We start from the raw sequence: 19,151 nt of genomic DNA, 5'->3' as shown, positions 1-19,151 counted from the left end.
GTAAGTTACACACATAATTACCACCTGTCAATCACTTTTTTCTGTGGGACTCGTGAATAGGCAGTGATCTGTGTCGTTATAATGGCGTCGGTAAAAAAGGTGCACAACCAACAGGAACCAGCCAACAGTATCTGAGGTGTTCGCTAAAATGACTAAGTACTTGTGTGAAAGTAAAAGATGGAAGCAGTCTACTGACCCGCTGACTGCCTTGACCCACTGTCTCGAGCGCATGGCAATGTGTGTGCGTCTGTGTCTGTGTGTGAATGAGTGTGTGTGGTCACGTTATGTGCGTTTTCAGAGGTAGTGAGGAAGGAGGGCTGCTCAGAAATGCTACACGCCAGTGTGGATGTGGATCGTTGTCGTTCTAAAATGCCATTTAAAAACAAAGACATATTAGTGTAAACAGGGCCTGAGTGTGTATTTTTCGCGAGCGGATTTGCAACGGGTGCGGGGCGGAGGATCGCGATGCGCCCATCGTCTATCATCTAAACCGTAATACGTACATAGCAGAGCTTGCAAACTGTGTTTTTTTTTTGTCAACAACATGAACGTTGTCAACATAACTAACTGAAAATCCAAAATACTTCCACACCGGCGACTTCATTGAAAGAGGAGAGGATTTAAGCTCTGTCGATGGGTCTCCTGCGTCTGCAGTTTAACAAGCACTTCAACAAGCATGTTTTTTTCCCACTTGGCAAGCCAAGCTAATGTGACATGGGGGCGTGGCAGCATCGACGATTCTATTGTTTGATTGGATAATCGAAGTTGAGCATAAATTACAATCGATTTCGATTAAAAATCGAAATAGTGACACCCTTAATCAATAATAACTTTTATCATCGTTGCTACGTTTCACGTATGTTTTGTAGTATTTTTTGTTGTTTTCTGCTTTGCGCTCTTCTCTCTTCTCTCTTTCTCTCTCTCTTGTTGTAGTCCTATCCTGTTTCAGGTGTGCTACCATTGGTCGGGTGAGCTGTCATTCACCTTCGTCACTAAATCAGCGCGCCAATAAGGATCGGGTCCGCACAGTATAAAACCAGTGCGCTTGCGCTGTTCTGGAGGAGTGCTTGGCCTGCCAACCTCCTCACTTGTGTCGGACTGTTTGTTTGTTTGTTCCGCTTGATTCGTTTGCGAGTGCTGTGTTCTAGTTTTCTCTCTGTTGATATTGATATTTCAGTTAAACTGGTGCTGCTCTTGTTAATGTATAGTGAGATTTTGAACGATCTTTATGAGAATTGGATTACCTGAGATCTTGTTTTGCTAATGGCTAACAGTGTGTACTTTACGAGAATTCTAGCATTTCGAGCAGCTTAGTATAATTTTGTATTAGATAGTTTTTGGAGGCGTTGCCACATGTGTAATTATGTTTGGTAGTTATGAAGTTTAGTTAAGCTACGTGCTGAAGGTTACGGTTTTGTTTCTGCATTTTTCTTTGATCAGTCAGTTTAGTGGGTTGGGGTTTAGTTAGTTCGTTTTGTTATATTTATTTCTTTGTTTTGGCAACACTTCTATTTTTCTTTATTTAATTCAATTATTTAAAATTACATTTATCTTCCATCTTATATTCATTGTTTGACATTATCCATTAATAAATACTTACTTTTTTCACTTATCATATTTTCTTTCACTTATCAAGCGTATGTGTCTCCTCCTCATTCACCCAGCATCAATAGACTCACTGATTGTTACGTATCATCCCTTTAATTATTGAACATCATAAACACGTAACAATCACTAGTATGGTAGCCGATATATTGTGCATGCCCAAAACTGAACATTGCTGGGTTCCAGAATTTATTTACCAACTGTATTGCCTGCAATTGCAAACATCCCTGAAGCATGTAGAGTACATTAACCACTATCTCAAAAGCTTCAACATAACCAAGAGAGCAGTACTGTAGGTTAGGGGAATAATGAAAGAGAAAGATGTGTCCTTACCTGACTTCCTTCTTTCTGCCAGAAGACTGCCGGCTGCGGGTTCCCTTTAGTCTCGCAGGGGAAGCTGGCGGTGCGTCCCTGTGCCACAATCTGATCCCGCGGCCTGATCACGAACTGCGGTGCAGCTGAGCCAAGAACCAAACACATGGACATTACACCATGCCCTCGCACACACACAAATGCACACCAACATACACACGCTGATCAGTGGGAACATCAGGCATCCACAAGCATGGTCTGCCGAGGTTACTGAGACAGAGCTTCCATGCATTAGCCCGTTTTTGACAGCATTCGGCCTTTGGGTTTATCTGTTTGCTTTGACCACAAACAGCAAGGACAGCAACAGTAACCACGGGAAGCCATTCATCCAGGTGGGGCCGCAGATGGCGGTACCGAATGAATGACGGGCAGCTTTCAGGCATGGCCGTGCTGCAGTCACAACACCAGAGGGAGGGGTGGGTCATTCCGGTCAGGACACACGGAGAGGACACGCTACAGTATGTGTGGTTGTCACACGTGGAACCTGCATGGGCACTTTTTGAGTAAGTGGGTTTAAAGATACTAATGCTGGATTCGAATATGTTCCCCATGGATCCTTTTCACATTTTCTGGGTTTCTCGGTAGCGGAAGTCGTCATAGTTGGGAAAACTTTTTTACAATCCTATTTGCTAAAATAATAAAAGAAAACTGCCATGATGGTGATATCAAGACTTCCAGAAAAAGAAACAGAAATTGTGTGAGACTGAAGACGGCAGCCAGAAGAGAGAACAACGTCAGATTTACTATCCTGCCCCATAGATGCTGCATTATTCCTACATTACTGTACTAATATAGTCCACTTAAATGAGTGGATGAATACGAGTGAGTGAACTGAACATGAGTTCCCCAGAAGGGATGTCATTTGGTTTGTTTTTTATTTGTTGATAAATCCCCAAGATGGATTAGATTTTCAGGGTCTTGGACAGACTCTGTGATAGTTATTTAACACAGCATACTGTCTATTCGTAATGAAATTAAGTATTTTGATTTCTGTCATGTATATAAACGCTCATTTAATTATATGTATATATATTTCAATTACACTGATAAGATACCACAGTGGATATAGATCTTGTACTTCTAGGTGCTGAAATTCATTTTTCGCGCAAATTTTCAAATCGCATATATATTAGCTATTGAGTGTATATTAGTTGTAGACCCTTTACTGCGGTGCATTTTGAGACGAATTAAGTTGATTAAATGCACCTACATGTAGAACATCCACTATAGTTTTGGGCACTAGAAATGGCTGCTCCCTCAAATAGAGTATTAAGGATATAGGTATGGAGCCAGATCAGTCTCAAAAATAATATGTTTGCAAAATAAAATTGATACATGCCCAGCACAATTAACATTTACAAAATTCAGTTTGTAAATTTAAAACACACTTCATAAATACAAAACACAATTAGTTAATTCATAAGTAAAAAAGAATTAATATTTGTCTAAATTAACTGGATTTGTGTATTTATGACTTGTGTTTTGAAATGTATGACTTTGATTTGTATATTAATGAACTGGATTTGTGTATTTATGGACTGTGTTTTGAAATATATTAATTGAATTTGTGTATTTATAAAATGAGTTTGTGTATTTATGGACTGTGTTTTAAAATTTATGAATTGGATTTGTGTATTTATGGACTGTGTTTTGAAGTTTTGAATTGGATTTGTGTATTTATGAATTGTATCTTAATTTACGAACTGAATTTGTGTATTGATTGTGTTTTAAATATTTTTATGAACTGTGTTTTGAAATTTTGAATTGGATTTGTGTATTGAAGAATTGGATTTGTGTATTTATGGACTGTGTTTTAAAAATTTCAATTGGATTTGTGTATTTATGACTTGTGTTTTACATTTACGATTCGGATTTGTGTATTTATAAATTGTGTCTTAAATTTACGAACTGTATTTGTATATTAATTATGTTTTAAATATTTTTATGAACTGTGTTTTGAAATTTCCAACTGGATTTGTGCATTTATAAACTGTGTTTTGAAATTCTGAATTGGATTTCGTAAATGTGTATTGTGCTGGGCATGTATACATTTTAATCTTGTAAATGTATTATTTTTGAGACTGCTCTGGCTCCATATATAGGGGCGATTTCGGACACATCCATTTATATTCCTGCATCAAACATAAGCAGATGTCTCAAGCTGGACAAGCTTGGGCCACATTGAAATGGCTGTTGTCACTTTAATAGACATCATTTTCAATTCTCAGTGGCAGCTTAGGTCAAATTCTCACAGAATGATTTTTTTTTCTTATTCATCACACTTAGCAAAATATTTTTAACCTCTCAACTCACCCGGCACAGAAACTGAGCCAACATTCCTGCCGAGCACATTCAAATAAACCAATTAAAAGTACCTTCTTCCCTGCTTTCCCTGTGTTACATGACCCTACAATGACATCGGAATTCAGGAATAGGGATCCAAACTTTGCCCTTGACATAGAGTCACTGCTACTTTCTCCTTAATGAGAAAGTTAGGGCACCGATTGTCTAAAAAAGGTTTGTCTTCAAAGGCAGGGATTGGCAGCTGGAGCTTGCGAGAAGACAAATGCTATTTTAGACTGAAGAACATAGAGAGTTTCAGAGATGGAGCATGAGTATTTACATTCAGGATTCAATGCTTATAGTTGACCCATATAAAAGAATGATTTGCTGTCAGAAAATCTGTACTGTGACCCTGCCATCATTTTTTTTTACTTATAAAAAAGACAGAATGTACTATTGTTAATACAAATTGATGCTTTTTCGGTTGTAAGGCTCACAAGAAGTTACAAAGACGGACCAAAAACAACAACTCTAATATAATTTCAGCATTTTGACACTGTGTTAGTTTTATACTTGTAGCCACGACAATAAATCTAAAGGCAAGACTCCAAACAGTTGATATAATTTAGCAGGGGAACCATTACTCACGGTATACCCATTTACAAAAAGACAAAATCCAACGGGCGAAAAAACACTCTTCCCTCCATTTTGATCCCTAAATGAGCCCCTCTACTGTCTGTGCAGCTGGCAACTGTGGACAAGAGAAGTCTGCAAGTGTTTGTGATTTATGCGACTGAGCCCTCTTTTGTGAGGCTGTACTTGACTGAGGCTGACACATTCAGGCAAGTTACAGATGGTGGCAGATTTACTGGCTTCCCAATCTGGGCGCATGGTGGCATGGACACTTCTGCGAGTTTGGGCATAACAAACAGGCTTTAAATCACAGATTGGCCCGGTTTCATTCTACTCCAACGTTTTTTTTTCTGCACTGAGTGTGCAAGCATGAAAGACGGGCATTTAGCAATGCCACTCACTCAAAGTGATTGTTTAATGACTTGGACGCTCAACTTCATTGTGCAGTTGAGTATTAAAGCCCTTTTTGGCCAGGAGGGGAGGAAAACACACATACACACACTTCCCAAGTCTATTTTTTTCTGAAGAAAGCAGAACAAAGATAGTCATAAATAAACTGTGTCTGCATTTGATTGCATCTCTGGTACATTCTTTAATGCATGTGTGTTTTGTGAATAAAACACACGCTGGGCTCTTTTCTTTGGGAAGGGTCTGCTGGGAGAATGCGGCCCTGTAAGAGCAGAATCGCTGATCGGCTCCCATATTTAATTCATGACGGAGCACATCTGCTCCGTACTAGAGAGAGTTCACGACTAAACACACTTCTGAGAGCTGTAAGTAAACACACATGAGCACAACAGGGGAAAAAAGCATGCACGCTTTCTCCGAAATGCACACACTGACAGAAAAATAAACAGAAACTGACATGACTAATCGAACATCCTCTCGGAGTCTGGAACATGTTGTTTTGAAGTATTTCAACGCAGCCAAATGTACACCCAGATGGCTATGCGTGTTATGAAGAATTTAATCATATTAAGTAGAATCCACAAAGTTTTAAAAGAGGACGCACACTCATCACACTCACTTCGTTTTTTGGGCTGTACTAGTGTGGGAGATTGCTATACTAGCGTACAGTTAGTCCAGCTACAGGTTAGTATGTAACAGGTAAGTACAGAAGAGGAAGCAGAAAGTATTGCATCTCTAAAGAGTTAGTTGAAGAGTTGAGCCACCATGTTGTGTATATCTGTGTGTGCAGCAGGAAGGGAGGAAGGAGCACAGAAGGCACACATGCAGTATGGAGGAGTGACTGTGATGGGTACTTACCGACAGGGCGAGCTGAAGACACAACAATGGTAGAGTGAAGACGACAACAACAACAAAAAAAATGAACAAAAGACAGACAAAAACAGAAAGGACGAACAAAGAAGAAAGTGAAAATAATTAAGAACAAAAGAAACCAAATTCAGAATGAACAATGGCAATGTGTTTTGTTTTTGTATACATCTTTTCAGAACAGTGTCGGCTGGTGGAAACAGATTCCAAAGCAGAGATGTGGAAGGAGAATTGAAAATTGCAATGTATTTTATTTTATTTCATTGTTAGGGTGGACCAGAATCTTTAAAAAAACCAAAGAAATCAAACAATTTAAATGATTTTCCAGGCTAGCACCACCTGGTGGAAAACCACATGCTATTTATTGTTGTTATGTGAACATGTGGACAGCCAAAAGTCAAATTAGCAGTCTTCTTTTTCCTCCTTAACTTACAGACATCTATTTTCATAGGAATTCATTTAAAAAAACGGGGGCTCGTCCGGGATACAGTTCAAGCTATGAGATCTGCTTCACCTGCATTAATGAGCTCAATACACACAGCTCTCAGCAAGACAGACTGTAGGCAGTACTGAAGGAATGACCAAGAGAAACTAGCTGACAAACAAAAAAAGCAGTTCATATTTAATGCAGTAGTGGAGCTGTCGAGGAGGCTGATGCCATATTGACATAAAGAGGGTGCAATCATGCTCATATAGTGCTGTCCTCTCCTTCCTTCCCTCCCTTTAAAAAAAGCCATAAACCTCTCCACTCTGCATCCCTTCACGGCTGAACTCTGTCCACTTGTAAATCCTGCTTTCAAAAGAGCTGAAAAATTGACGGCTGTCCCCACTGGCAGCTCCTGGAGGCCACCAAACCACCCCCTGTGTGCGTGTGAGAGGTTTTAAAGCCCGTCCCAGAGCATCTAAGCAGTTTGATTTAATGTGGTGAGAAGAGAAGGAAGACGGAGAAGAGGTAGAGACGGAGATTATAGCAAAAAAAAAAAAACATTTTTATTAACCTTGCCCACCCAAGCTGGCCTTTTCGAGGTCGGTCTGCATCAGTAAACTGTGAAATGGTTTTGCTGGTTTGGGCTGGAGAGCCAAAGTGGAAGATAGGGTGTGTGTTTATGTGTGTGCAGAAGGGGGGGATGGTGGCCTCCATTCTAGGGGGTGTAAATAATAAAAAGGATTGGTGCTCAGGGCAAGATCACCACCACCTAAATTACACTTCAGGAGTTCATTTGAGACCCGTCAGGAGGTTATTCCACTCTTTTAGACTGAGACTATACAGCAAAATACATTATACCGCTATTGATTTCTAGTAAGGGGAAACCTCATGATAGAGTCAAATGACCCACACCGTAAAAAATGGTTGCAGAGTTAAACCAATTTAATCAAATTAACTTCATTCATCAAATTAACTTTATTTTATTTAGTCACTTACCTACATCAATTCAAAAGACTTAAAATGTCTGTTAATAACTTAAAAAATAAGATGAAAGCTGAATAACTTATTGAAAGTTAAAGTAACATAAAAACATGACCTTTGGATCATATTCTGTTGTAGTGTAGGTCAGGATAAATGCACTGCTAAGTTCTCTTAAAAACAAATAATAATAATAATAATAATAATACAAATAATAAAAACACCTATATTTATATATTTATAATTATAAAATAATAATAATAATAATTTAATTTTTTTCTGTTTAAACTTTAAACATGGTGCAAAACGTCTATATAATAATAATAATAATAATAATAATAATAATAATAATAATAATTATTATTATTATAATAATAATTATAATAATAATAATACATATGTCAATAATAAATGCATTGCTGGGTTCTCTGAAATACAAGCTATTTTGTTTTGTTTGCCATATTACAAATATAATGACAATACTTTTATATTATATGTTATTATTATAACAATAATACTCTTTTTTTCAGTTTAATCTCTTTAAATATGATGCAAAAATGTAATTTTCAATCAATAATGATAAATAATCGAAAGCAGCAATTAGTAATCAAACATTCAATAGCTATATGATATTTAATATATAATAATAATAATACTGCTAAAAATAATAATAAACTTGCCAATAATATATTCATTGTTGGGTTCTCTAAAATACAAGTATTATTATTATTATTATTATAACAAAAATAATCATTTATTTCAGTTTAGTCTCAATAAACATGGTGCAAAAATGTTATTCTGCAATCGATGATTATAATCAAGTATTCAGAAGCAGTAACTTGTAATCAGTCATGGAATAACTATATAATATTTAATAATAATAATAATGATACTACTACTACTACTACTACTACTACTACTACTACTACTACTAATAATAATAATAATAATAATTATAATAATTATTTCTCTTTTTCTGTTTAAACTCTTTAAACATGGTGCAAAACATCTATATTTATATAATAATAATAATAATAATAATAATAATAACAACAACAATAATAATAATAATTTCTCTTTTTCTTTTTAAACTCTTTAAACATGGTGCAAAACATCTATATTTAATAATAATAATAATAATAATAATAATAATAATAATCATAAAATGTATTATATATATATATATATATATATATATATATATATATATATATATATATATATATATATATATATATATATATATATATATTTATTTATTTATTTTTTTTTTTTCAGTTTAATCTCTTTAAATATGGTGCAAAAAATGTAATTCTACAATTGATTATAATCAAGTAATCAAAAGCAGTAATTAGTAATCAATTATGCAATCAAAAACATTCAGCCAAGTTGATTGCATGAGTCACTTTTTTAAACTGTATGATGAAACACTTTCAAGGCAACCAGACATGATTTCGCTTTTGGTGTGGGGTGTGGACTCGGACATTCAACTGACCTCTGACCGTGAGGGTTGCGGAGGCCTCCATTTTGCCCACTCGGTTCTCCGCTACACAGGTGAAGGTTCCTTCATCACTCGCTGTTGCCTTCTTTATTCTCAGCGTGAAGTCATCTTTATCAAATTTCATATCGTACCTGAAACACACGATGTGAACAGATGATGAGTATAGCAATTAGATACATCTTTTTTAAGCACAACCGTTTCCCAATTCAAAGGCAAATGCTTCACTTTGCTGAGACAAATGATGTCCTGAGTTAAATGCTCATTTAAATGCAATGAAAAATACAATAGATCACCCAGAATATCCCATAATTCATTGCGCACTGACAATAGCCCCTTTCACACAGTGATACCGGTAAATATATGGAAAATATCCAGAACGATTTTACCGGTAAATTAAAAAAAGCACACAGACAAGGACGTTACGAAATTTTTGCGGAAAGGACGGTTCACACATCCATTCCAAAATACCGGTAAATTCTGACATCATTAACCAAAAATGAGCTCTATACGGCTGCACTTGTATTTGTAAACATTTTACTACATCACAAACTCTGTGGATGGATCAGTATTGTGAACAACTTAGATGAAAACACTTTCGCATGTTGAGATGTACATGATATGTGTGTGCTGGTGCTCATGGGCTGTTTCACGGGCACACGCAAAGCTCGAAGGTAAACAAACAACGGCTGATCATAAGCATCTTACCGATAATTATTTACACAGTTGGCATTAAGATGAACATATAAATGTTATCTGACAAACATCTAGGAGCTAAATATGTCTGGTAAAATACTCAAAGGCTTTTATTCTTATAAACCGCGCGAACGTGAATGCTTCTGACTGTTCTAATTGGCTAAAGCAGGAGTCTCACGTCAGTTTGTTCAAGACGTGCACACAACCTTTCCGGCAATCTTCCTTCTGCATTTACACAGCGCAGCATTCCAGCAAATTACTGGTAATGTTACAACTTCCCTTTCCGGAAAATAGCCAGAACGAATTTACCGGTATTTTCAAAAAGGGCCTGTTCACACAAACACACCTTTCCGGGAAAATTGACGGTAATTTTCCGGAAAGGTCTGTATGCGTGAAAGGGGCTAATGATCGGATGTTTTATAAGAAAAGGACAGAATTCACTTTTAAACATACATAAGCACTGTTTTTTTATTATTTATTAGCCCACTTGAATATATATGATACCCTATTAAGAAGTGGTTTTATATTTGGGTTACATTTTTCAGTGTGTATGAGAAAAAGATTAGCCCTCCTGTGGATTTTTTGTTTCTTTTTCAAATATTTCCTAAACAATTCTACACAGTATTTTCTATAATATTTTCTCTTCTGGAGAAAATTGTACTTGTTTTATTTTGGCTAGAATAAAAGCAGTTTATATATTTTTTTTTAACCATTTTAAGGTCAATATGATTAGCCCCCTTGGTCCCACTTTATATTAAGTGGCCTTAACTAATATGTACTTGCATATGAATTAATAGTTTGTTACAATGTACTTATTGTATAAATACATGTATTTACTGTGTACTTAAGCTTGATTGAATAAATGTATGTAATTACATCTGTAATTAACTTTTGTAATTACATTTGTAAATACACTGTTGACCATCCCTTACACCTTAACCCACCCTTAAACCTACCCATGCCACCAAACCTGTCCATAACCCAACCTCTAACCCAACTCAAAGGCACCACAAGTGTTCTCAAATACATTATAAACACAGTAAGTACATTGTATTTATTTTTTTGATGTAATTACATAGTAGTTTAGGACACTTAATATAAAGAGGGACCGCCCCCTAATCCAATATTATATTTCTGATTGTTTAAAGAACAAACCACTGTTAAACAATGACTTGCCTAATTACCCTAACTTGCCTAATTAACTTTGTTAAGCCTTTAAAGGTTCAAGAAACCCTCGAGTACTTTTTCTTAGATTTTAAACAGATTTGTTGAGCATCACTTAGGCCACATTACCGCCTTTCAGCTGTAATTGTGGGGAAAACTGGATAATTTTGAGCTTTTGTCAGCTAATTTCATCTTCCGGGTTTAAAATGATTTTAGGGCGGGATCAAAATCGGTGACGTAGCGCAAAACTACTTTCCTTTAAACAGAATTTGGGTCAAAATAAACAGGAGGGTAATAATTCAGGAAGGCTAAAAAGTCTGACTTCAACTGTACATGTAAATAGACCAAAGTAAACATATTTAGGTTGGGAATGACGCTTTGTTTAAAGTTTAATATCAATTTAGTATCACATTCAATAAATTCCAGTCGGCCACATGTTTTATACCACTTGTCAATGGAATCTGTCACAGTTGCTAGGTGATCAGCTGTGAAGCCAAGAGAAAGTAATCTTAAGTAAAAAGGTAATGCAAAAACATAAACAGTTATCGACAGCTTTACAAGGCAAAACCTAAAGCCAAACCCCGGACATTTTATAAGGTTTAGAAATGCCGGACAGACAATTTTTTTTAAGTCCCAAGAAAGTGCCTCTCTGTGGGTTTGCAGAGAACGCGAGACTGTCTTGCCTTAATTTTATCGGCACCTTTAAATTGAATTATTCAACAATATCAGTAAAAATAAGATATCTTTTAACTGCCAAAAGACTAATATGTATTAAAATTATCACATGAAATATCCAACTCTATATTAATATTGACAATATGTCATATTTGCAATGATTTAGGACACCAGGTGGGGAAAATAGAGTGTATATTTGAGAAAGTGCATTATATAGCAGCACTGCATATTTTTTTATTACTGACAGCGAAAGATTAATTATTCAACAATGACACACACACGCACACGCACACACACATATACAGTCTACAGAGAAGGAAGCTTTCAACCGGAACCGCAGATGCTTCCAATATTTATGAGGCATTCTGTGTGTATGTGTGCGTGTGTGTGTGTGTGTGTGTGAGAGGAAGAAGTGGGCGTTTCTGGGGGCTAATCAGAGAAACAGGCCGATTCCAGGTCAGACAGTACAGAGGGATTTGAGATGTAGAATCCAGCCTTATTGATCTGCACCTCTCTGGCAGCTTCAGGAGCAGCGTGTCCTGGAAACTGACAGCCAAAGGTGATGAGCTGAGTGTGTGTGTGTGAGGTGAAAGTGTGGTTGAAAAGTTGACAGGCTTTGCTGGATGGTCTTCTTTGTAGTATGTTGCTATAATTGGGATTTGTGGAGTGTGTATGTGTGTGTGTGTGTGTGTGTGTGTGTGTGTGTGTGTGTGTGTGAGAGGGCGTTGTGCTGTGGTGGTTTTTGTACGACGGCTAGACTGCACTCTACTGTCTTCTGTCTGTCACTCCAGATCTGGCCAGCCATGTGGCACGAGATGACCCTCTGACATGAGGACCAATAAGAACAGGATTATTCTTATACAGACTGTTGTGGAGGAGGACAATATGTAATCAAATCAGTACTTCTGCTTTATTTTCATATAAAAACAAACAAACAAAAGAGAAAATTGAATAAGGAACTGGAATATAATGACATTTAGCTATATAAATTGTGACCTTGGACCACAAAACCAGTCGTAATAGGCATGTTTTTGGAAATTGAGATTTTTACATCGTATGAAAATAGAATAATCAAGCTTTAGATTGATGTTTGGTCATTTGGATTAGTGAATATATCCAAGGTATACAACTATTTGGAAATCTAGAATATGAGGGTTGAAAAAAAACAACAACTAAATACTGATACAGTTGTCTATAAACTTGACCTAATTGAGTTCGTAGGAATACATGTTACTAATCATATATTTAATTATTTCATATAATTAATTTATTTAATATTGATATATTTGCATTAGAAAAGCTACAAAATATCTTCATTGAATATAAACTTTACCCAAAACTCTATAATTTTGCGCCATGCACTGTATTTTTGGCCATTGCCATATATATATATATATTTGTGCAACAAAAGATTTACAATTAACAAAATAAAATAAAATAAAATAAAAATATTTCCATATATATATATATATATTTTTCCTGAGTATTTCTTTGATTTTTATGACATTTTCACATTGTTTATCGTTTTAAAATGTGAAATTAAATTAAATTAAATTAAATTAAATTAAATTAAATTAAATTAAATTAAATTAAATTAAATTAAATTAAATTAAATTAAATTAAATTAAATTAAATTAAATTAAAACATCTCCTCAGTATTTCTCTGATTTGTTACATTTTTTTATTTTGTATCATTTTAAAATGTATTTAATTTGCTAAAATCATTATATTTTTAATATAAATCTACATGCAATTGAATATAATATGTAACAATAATATGTAACAATATAATATTTCTGCATTTTTAATCAGAAAATTACAAATATAATTTAAATATTTATATAATTTATAACTTAAACCTTTTTTAAGTTAAAAAAGAAACATTCAAGTAAAAAAAAAATTATTATTATTAATATAATATTATTAAGTTTAGTTTAAAAATAAATTAAAGAAATCTAAGGCGTCATGGTGGCACAGTGGGTAGCACGATTGCCTCACAGCAAGAAGATCACTGGTTCGAGCCTTGACTGGGTCAGTTAGCATTTCTGTGTGGAGTTTTAAAAATGATAACTCAATGACAAACAACACAACAGAAATACTAAAAGTTGACATGAACAGAAAATTAAAAAATCAAAACTAATTCAGTAATAAAACTACATTAGATTCTGAAAATAACACACACTTATAGAGTGTGTTTTTCCTCATGAACAACTCCTAATTTGATCACACTTTATAATTTATTACATGCTTTGATCATGTAAGGTCTAAAAGTCCACGTTTAAATGAATAAAGCTGATACTGATTTAATGTAAACTCAAGGAGAAAGACACTGCACAAAAGCCTAGACATTCAAAACTATCAAGTATCGTTCTGACAGAGCCTGAGGCACAGTCTGACGCAATCAAAAACAGAAAGAGAGAGAGAGATTGAGATTAAAGTAACAACATAAACACATGCAAATCAGATTCTCAACCACTTAGACTAAATATTGCATGAAACGAGCCTGGTAAAATGAGAAACACACACAGAGAGAAACAGTAGCGACCTATATGTGCTTCCTATCAGAGCCGGATCTGTTCTCTATTAGGAGAGGAATGCAATTACACATGAAGCAAGGCAATGCTGAGGACTCCATTGGCCTCCAAAACAACGCACACATATTACGCAGCATGCATTAGTGACAGATTGGGGGTGTAAACATTTGCAGACACAGCTTTTGACTGTCTTTTCCTTGTTAGTTTGTACTTGGAGCTCAGAGTTGGTGTAAAAGTCTGAGCCAAATGGCCTGGTGTTACTTTGACAAGCTAATGAGTTCATATCTCATTTCTGCATGAACAGCGCAGGCGTCCTGAAACTCGACGAAAAGAGAGTTTGGATTGGATGCTACTTTTCCAAAGGTTTTTCACCAGCAATAATGGATTGGGGCTTGATAAGTAAGGGATAAATTACATCCGGGTGGTTGTTATCCCAAGATAAAAGACAGCAGGTTTATTGGCAGTCCGATGTGAAGAGTAAAGGGCATTTCTGTGAAAACAAACGCCTGGATGTACTTTATCCCACTTATTAAATGGCTACTTGCACAAACCCTAAAAAAAATAGACAAAAGACACTGTTCTAAGCAGTATTAATTTAATAATTCTTAAATAAGTGCAAAGCTGACAGAAACAAAAACAGCTGATGGAGTATACACTAACCTGCACATTATTCAGACACAAGATGGCGCCAAATTGTCAAAAACTCAACGCTGACAGAAACAAAATCAGCTGACGGAGTATAAACTAACCCGCACGTTATTTAGTCACAAGATGGCGCCACATTGTTAAAAACACAAAGCTGACAGAAACAAAAACAGCTGATGGAGTATACACTAACCTGCACATTATTCAGTCACAAGATGGCGGCAAATTGTCAAAAACTCAACGCTGACAGAAACAAAATCAGCTGACGGAGTATAAACTAACACGCACATTATTTAGTCACAAGATGGCGCCACATTGTTAAAAACACAAAGCTGACAGAAACAAAATCAGCTGATGAGTATACACTAACCTGCAAATTAGTTTGTCATAAGATGCCACCATACTGTCAAAAATGCAAAGCTGACAGAAACAAGACAGCTGAAGTATACACTAACCTGCACATTATGAACATTTAACTTGATGACTGAATGAAAGGGTTTGGGACATTTACATAAGCTATAAAATTTAAATGTTAATACTATAATGATATGTTGTTATGTTGATAATTGTAACTGACCCTCTGTAAATATAATATGAAAATAAAAATATTCCAAAAATGGTTATTTGATAAGGTGTTATATTGTAAGTGAAACAGAAGCTGTGTCCCAAATCGCATACTTATGCACTATTCTACGCCATTTTGTAGTATAAATAGTTTAAGTAGTGTGTTCACACTTAAAACTCTAAAAATAATAAGCGCACTATTACCCGGATGATGCACTTATTAGCCAGTAAAATAAAGTGTGTAATAGACATGCACTCAACGACCGCAGGTTTGCTTGCGTAGCGGAAGGGGCGGAGCTATCAGCCGCACATGTTGGATAACTTTATTAATTTTAGATAGTGAAAGCAAAATTCTCCTACGAGAGTGATTATAGCGCCTCCCGATGGTGAATGCGGCAATACTCACGGCAGGTATTATTTGATAATTCGGTCGTTTATTTCACTGATTTGGCAACCGTCAAATCTCATCAGGGAAACGGTTTGAATTTCCGCTTAGTAAAAAAACATTAGTGTGCCATTTGGGACGACACTACATACATACTGTATACTATGCTGTTGACTGTGTAAGTGCATAAGTACATAGTGCATGAGTGCATAGTGTATAGTGCGCCATTTGGAACGCAGCTACTATCTTGGTTTTGTGACCGGGTCCTACGACACATTTTTTCCACCATTTAAATGTTAAATATTGTATAACCTGAAGGTCAACTGCTTGGAAACCTGTTATCTAGCACAAACGTGAGCTCTTTCAGACATCTACATAATCAGGGCTGAAAAGAGGCAATAAGGAAAATACAAGTGACTCGACGGCTCAGAATGTCAAAATTAAAATAATCCGCCGCTTCAAAGAAAGAAAATAAAATCAGACACATGTTTTTTGTCTAGTCCGGGTCTTGTGGTAATTACGTGCTGCGAAATTCCGACTTATTTAATTATTAGATTGTCATTGTTTCTTTCTCTAAACCTAATTAATTTCTTGATATGCTTCTCGGGAAGAAAAGAGAAGACGCATGTTGAATTATTACCTGACAGATAGACTGATTGTAGTACGAGCTGAATTAATTACTATGTGTGTTTTAGCTGACAGTTGAATAATGGAGATTAATCTAATTGTTTCTTACAAAACTAATAAACCAAGAAAAGTCTGCATTGAAATGTGCAGGACGACACTTGTGATCTGATGAAAGGAGCATGGTAAAGTAATTATGTATAAATCTTTATAAATGTAATACGTTTAAGCAGTTGGACACTACAGGGACAGAATGTAATTGTGATATTGTGATCTAAATTGTGATTGATGTCAATGAACACCAAACAAACTGGTCTAATTCAACCACACTGATTCAAACTCATATTACAGTACTTCATATGTTACCCTGGATTACAAACTTGTCATAAGTGTCCATTTTTCGAAGTTAAGATTTGACATAATCTGAAAACTAAATAAATTAGCTTTTACTAATTCATGGTCTGTTAGGATTAGATAATGTTTAGCAGAGATTTAAAAATATTTAAAAATCTAGAATCTGAGGATAAAAAAAAACAACCCAAAATCCAGTTAATTACTGTAAAAAGCTGTTAGACATGAAGTGTGTAAGAATACACTTTACTAATCAAAAATAAAGTTTTGATATATTTACAGTGGAGATTTACAAAAAAAAAAGTTCAATAAACATGATCTTTACTTAATATTTGATTGATTTTTGGCTTTTTTGGCCTTTTTTTACATTTTTTTATAAAAACTATCATTTTGACTAATAAAATGTATTTTTGGCTGTTGTTATTGCCAAAAATTATCTTGGCAAAATAAATCAAAAGGATTTGTGATCCAAAGTTGCATATTTTAAATGTATACACATTGTAAACACTGTGTGTGTTTGATATACATGCTTTCATACTGATTAGGTTCACTATAATTACTAAACCACCATCGACAGTGTGCTTTGTTGTGTTTTGAAGGCCACTTCGCAAAGCATGTTCTTGAAGTGTTGCCATGTTCTCATATAATAAGAGTCTCTGATCTTGCTTTTTTAAAGCTTGGTTTATAAAGCTTTTAAGTTTTTGGAATTCTTAAAGTAGGTGGATCACAACATTTTGGCTGTATTTTCAAAATAAAATGGATTTTGGATTGTTATTTTGTGATGTTTTGTGGAAAGATCTGGCAACACACACTCTAATAATGCCAGGTTATTTTAACCCAGTGTTGGGTGTAATAGGGACTAAACTAACTGCTGGGTTAATTTTCTTAATTAAATGAATGGGACCAAATTTAACCCAATGTTTGGGTTAGTCCATATTTTACCCAATTTGGGTTGAAATAACTCAGTATTTCTTAGAGTGCAAATTGAGTCCTTAAAGCAGGGGTTTCCAAACTTGGTCATGGAAGGTCAGTGTCCTGCATGGCTCCAACTCCCTTCAATAAACCAGCCTGGAATTTTCTAGTATACATAGAACAAGCTTGATTAGCTGGTTCGGGTGTGTTTAATTGGGGTTGAAACTAAAATATGCACACCCCTACCTTAAAGTGTGAACTGACAATTCATTCATATATTATTTATATTCTGAAGGAGTATTACATGACACTGTTTTTAACTAAGGACACACATTATACACTCTAAAAAAACTTTATTTATTAGGGTAAAGGTTGAGTTGGTTGAAGTAAAAATATTGAATTGCTTTGTTATGTTAACCTTTAATGGGTAATTTTTATAACAAATGAACCAGTTGGGTTAAAAACATACATTTCTCAGTCAACTGATAGTGAATAGATAATATGTTAAATATATGTTAATATAATAGTTAAAATGTTAATATGTGTGCATAATGTTGTTTCGTGTTATAAAGTTACGAAAAAATATTATCGATGATTTAAAAAAACAAAACAAATATGCTTATATGTCTACAAGTCGAATTACATCTACACTCTTAACTAATGAAAGGAAAGCTTCATAGCCAATCTATTGTGTGTGAGTAATGTTGGTTTGTGGTATAAAGTTTATTTAAGCTCTTACAGAATAAAATTGATGCTTTTTTAAAAACTAAAAACAAATATGTTTACATGTCTCCATGTTGCATGATTTTTATATCTATTTCATCTACACTCTTAACAAATGATACGAACGCTTCATAGCTGATCTACAGTATGCTACACATAAAAAAATAATTACTCTCGGGTTCATCTCTGAAGTTTTTTGTCGAAATTATACTCATGTTTGAGTCATTTAGCCGTTATGCATTTGATTACAGTGTCAAGCCCGAAATTATTCATGGCCCTGGGTATAAATATACACTGTAAAAAAAATATCTGTTAATTAACAGTTTCCGTAGTTTGTGTTTTCCATTAATTTACGGTTGTGAATTGCATTACTGGACCTTGATCTCTGCTCTGTCGACTTTACATTTACATTTACATTTAGTCATTTAGCTGACGCTTTTATTGATGTTGAATATTTAACATTACAGTTTGGACATTTACTGACATTTTAGTAGTCTGCAATAATAAAAATTATATGAAATAATATATAGAGAAATAAGTCTGTAAAATGGGCGAGGCAGTGGCGCAGTAGGTAGTGCTGTCACCTCACAGCAAGAATGTCGCTGGGTTGCTGGTTCGAACCTTGGCTCAGTTGACGTTTCTGTGTGAAGTTTACAGGTTCTCCCTGCCTTCATGTGGGTTTCCTCCAGGTGCTCTGGTTTCACCCACAGTCCAAAGACATGTGGTACAGGTGAATTGGGTACGCTAAATTGTCCGTAGTGTATGAGTGTGTGTGTGTGTGTGTGAATGTGGATGTTTCCCAGAGAT

General features: G+C 35.1%; 1 protein-coding gene across 11 annotated transcripts in view; it reads right to left on the bottom strand.

Annotated features, from left to right (window-relative positions):
- Nucleotides 1-19,151, bottom strand: part of robo2 (roundabout, axon guidance receptor, homolog 2 (Drosophila)) — an 866,533-nt gene that overhangs the window by 105,683 nt on the left and 741,699 nt on the right. For 9 of the 11 annotated variants that reach the window (XM_073923224.1, XM_073923225.1, XM_073923227.1 and 6 more), the window contains 2 exons: nucleotides 9,069-9,205; nucleotides 1,939-2,063 (listed from right to left, as the gene is read on the bottom strand). In XM_073923224.1, the coding sequence (XP_073779325.1) occupies nucleotides 1,939-2,063; nucleotides 9,069-9,205 (262 nt within the window). 11 annotated transcript variants of the gene reach the window in all.

The sequence above is a fragment of the Danio rerio genome, chromosome 15, assembly GCF_049306965.1.
Source record: "Danio rerio strain Tuebingen ecotype United States chromosome 15, GRCz12tu, whole genome shotgun sequence".
Classification (NCBI taxonomy): Eukaryota; Metazoa; Chordata; class Actinopteri; order Cypriniformes; family Danionidae; genus Danio; species Danio rerio.
Note: the sequence above shows the minus strand (reverse complement) of the source record. Positions and strands in the feature narration are given on the sequence as shown.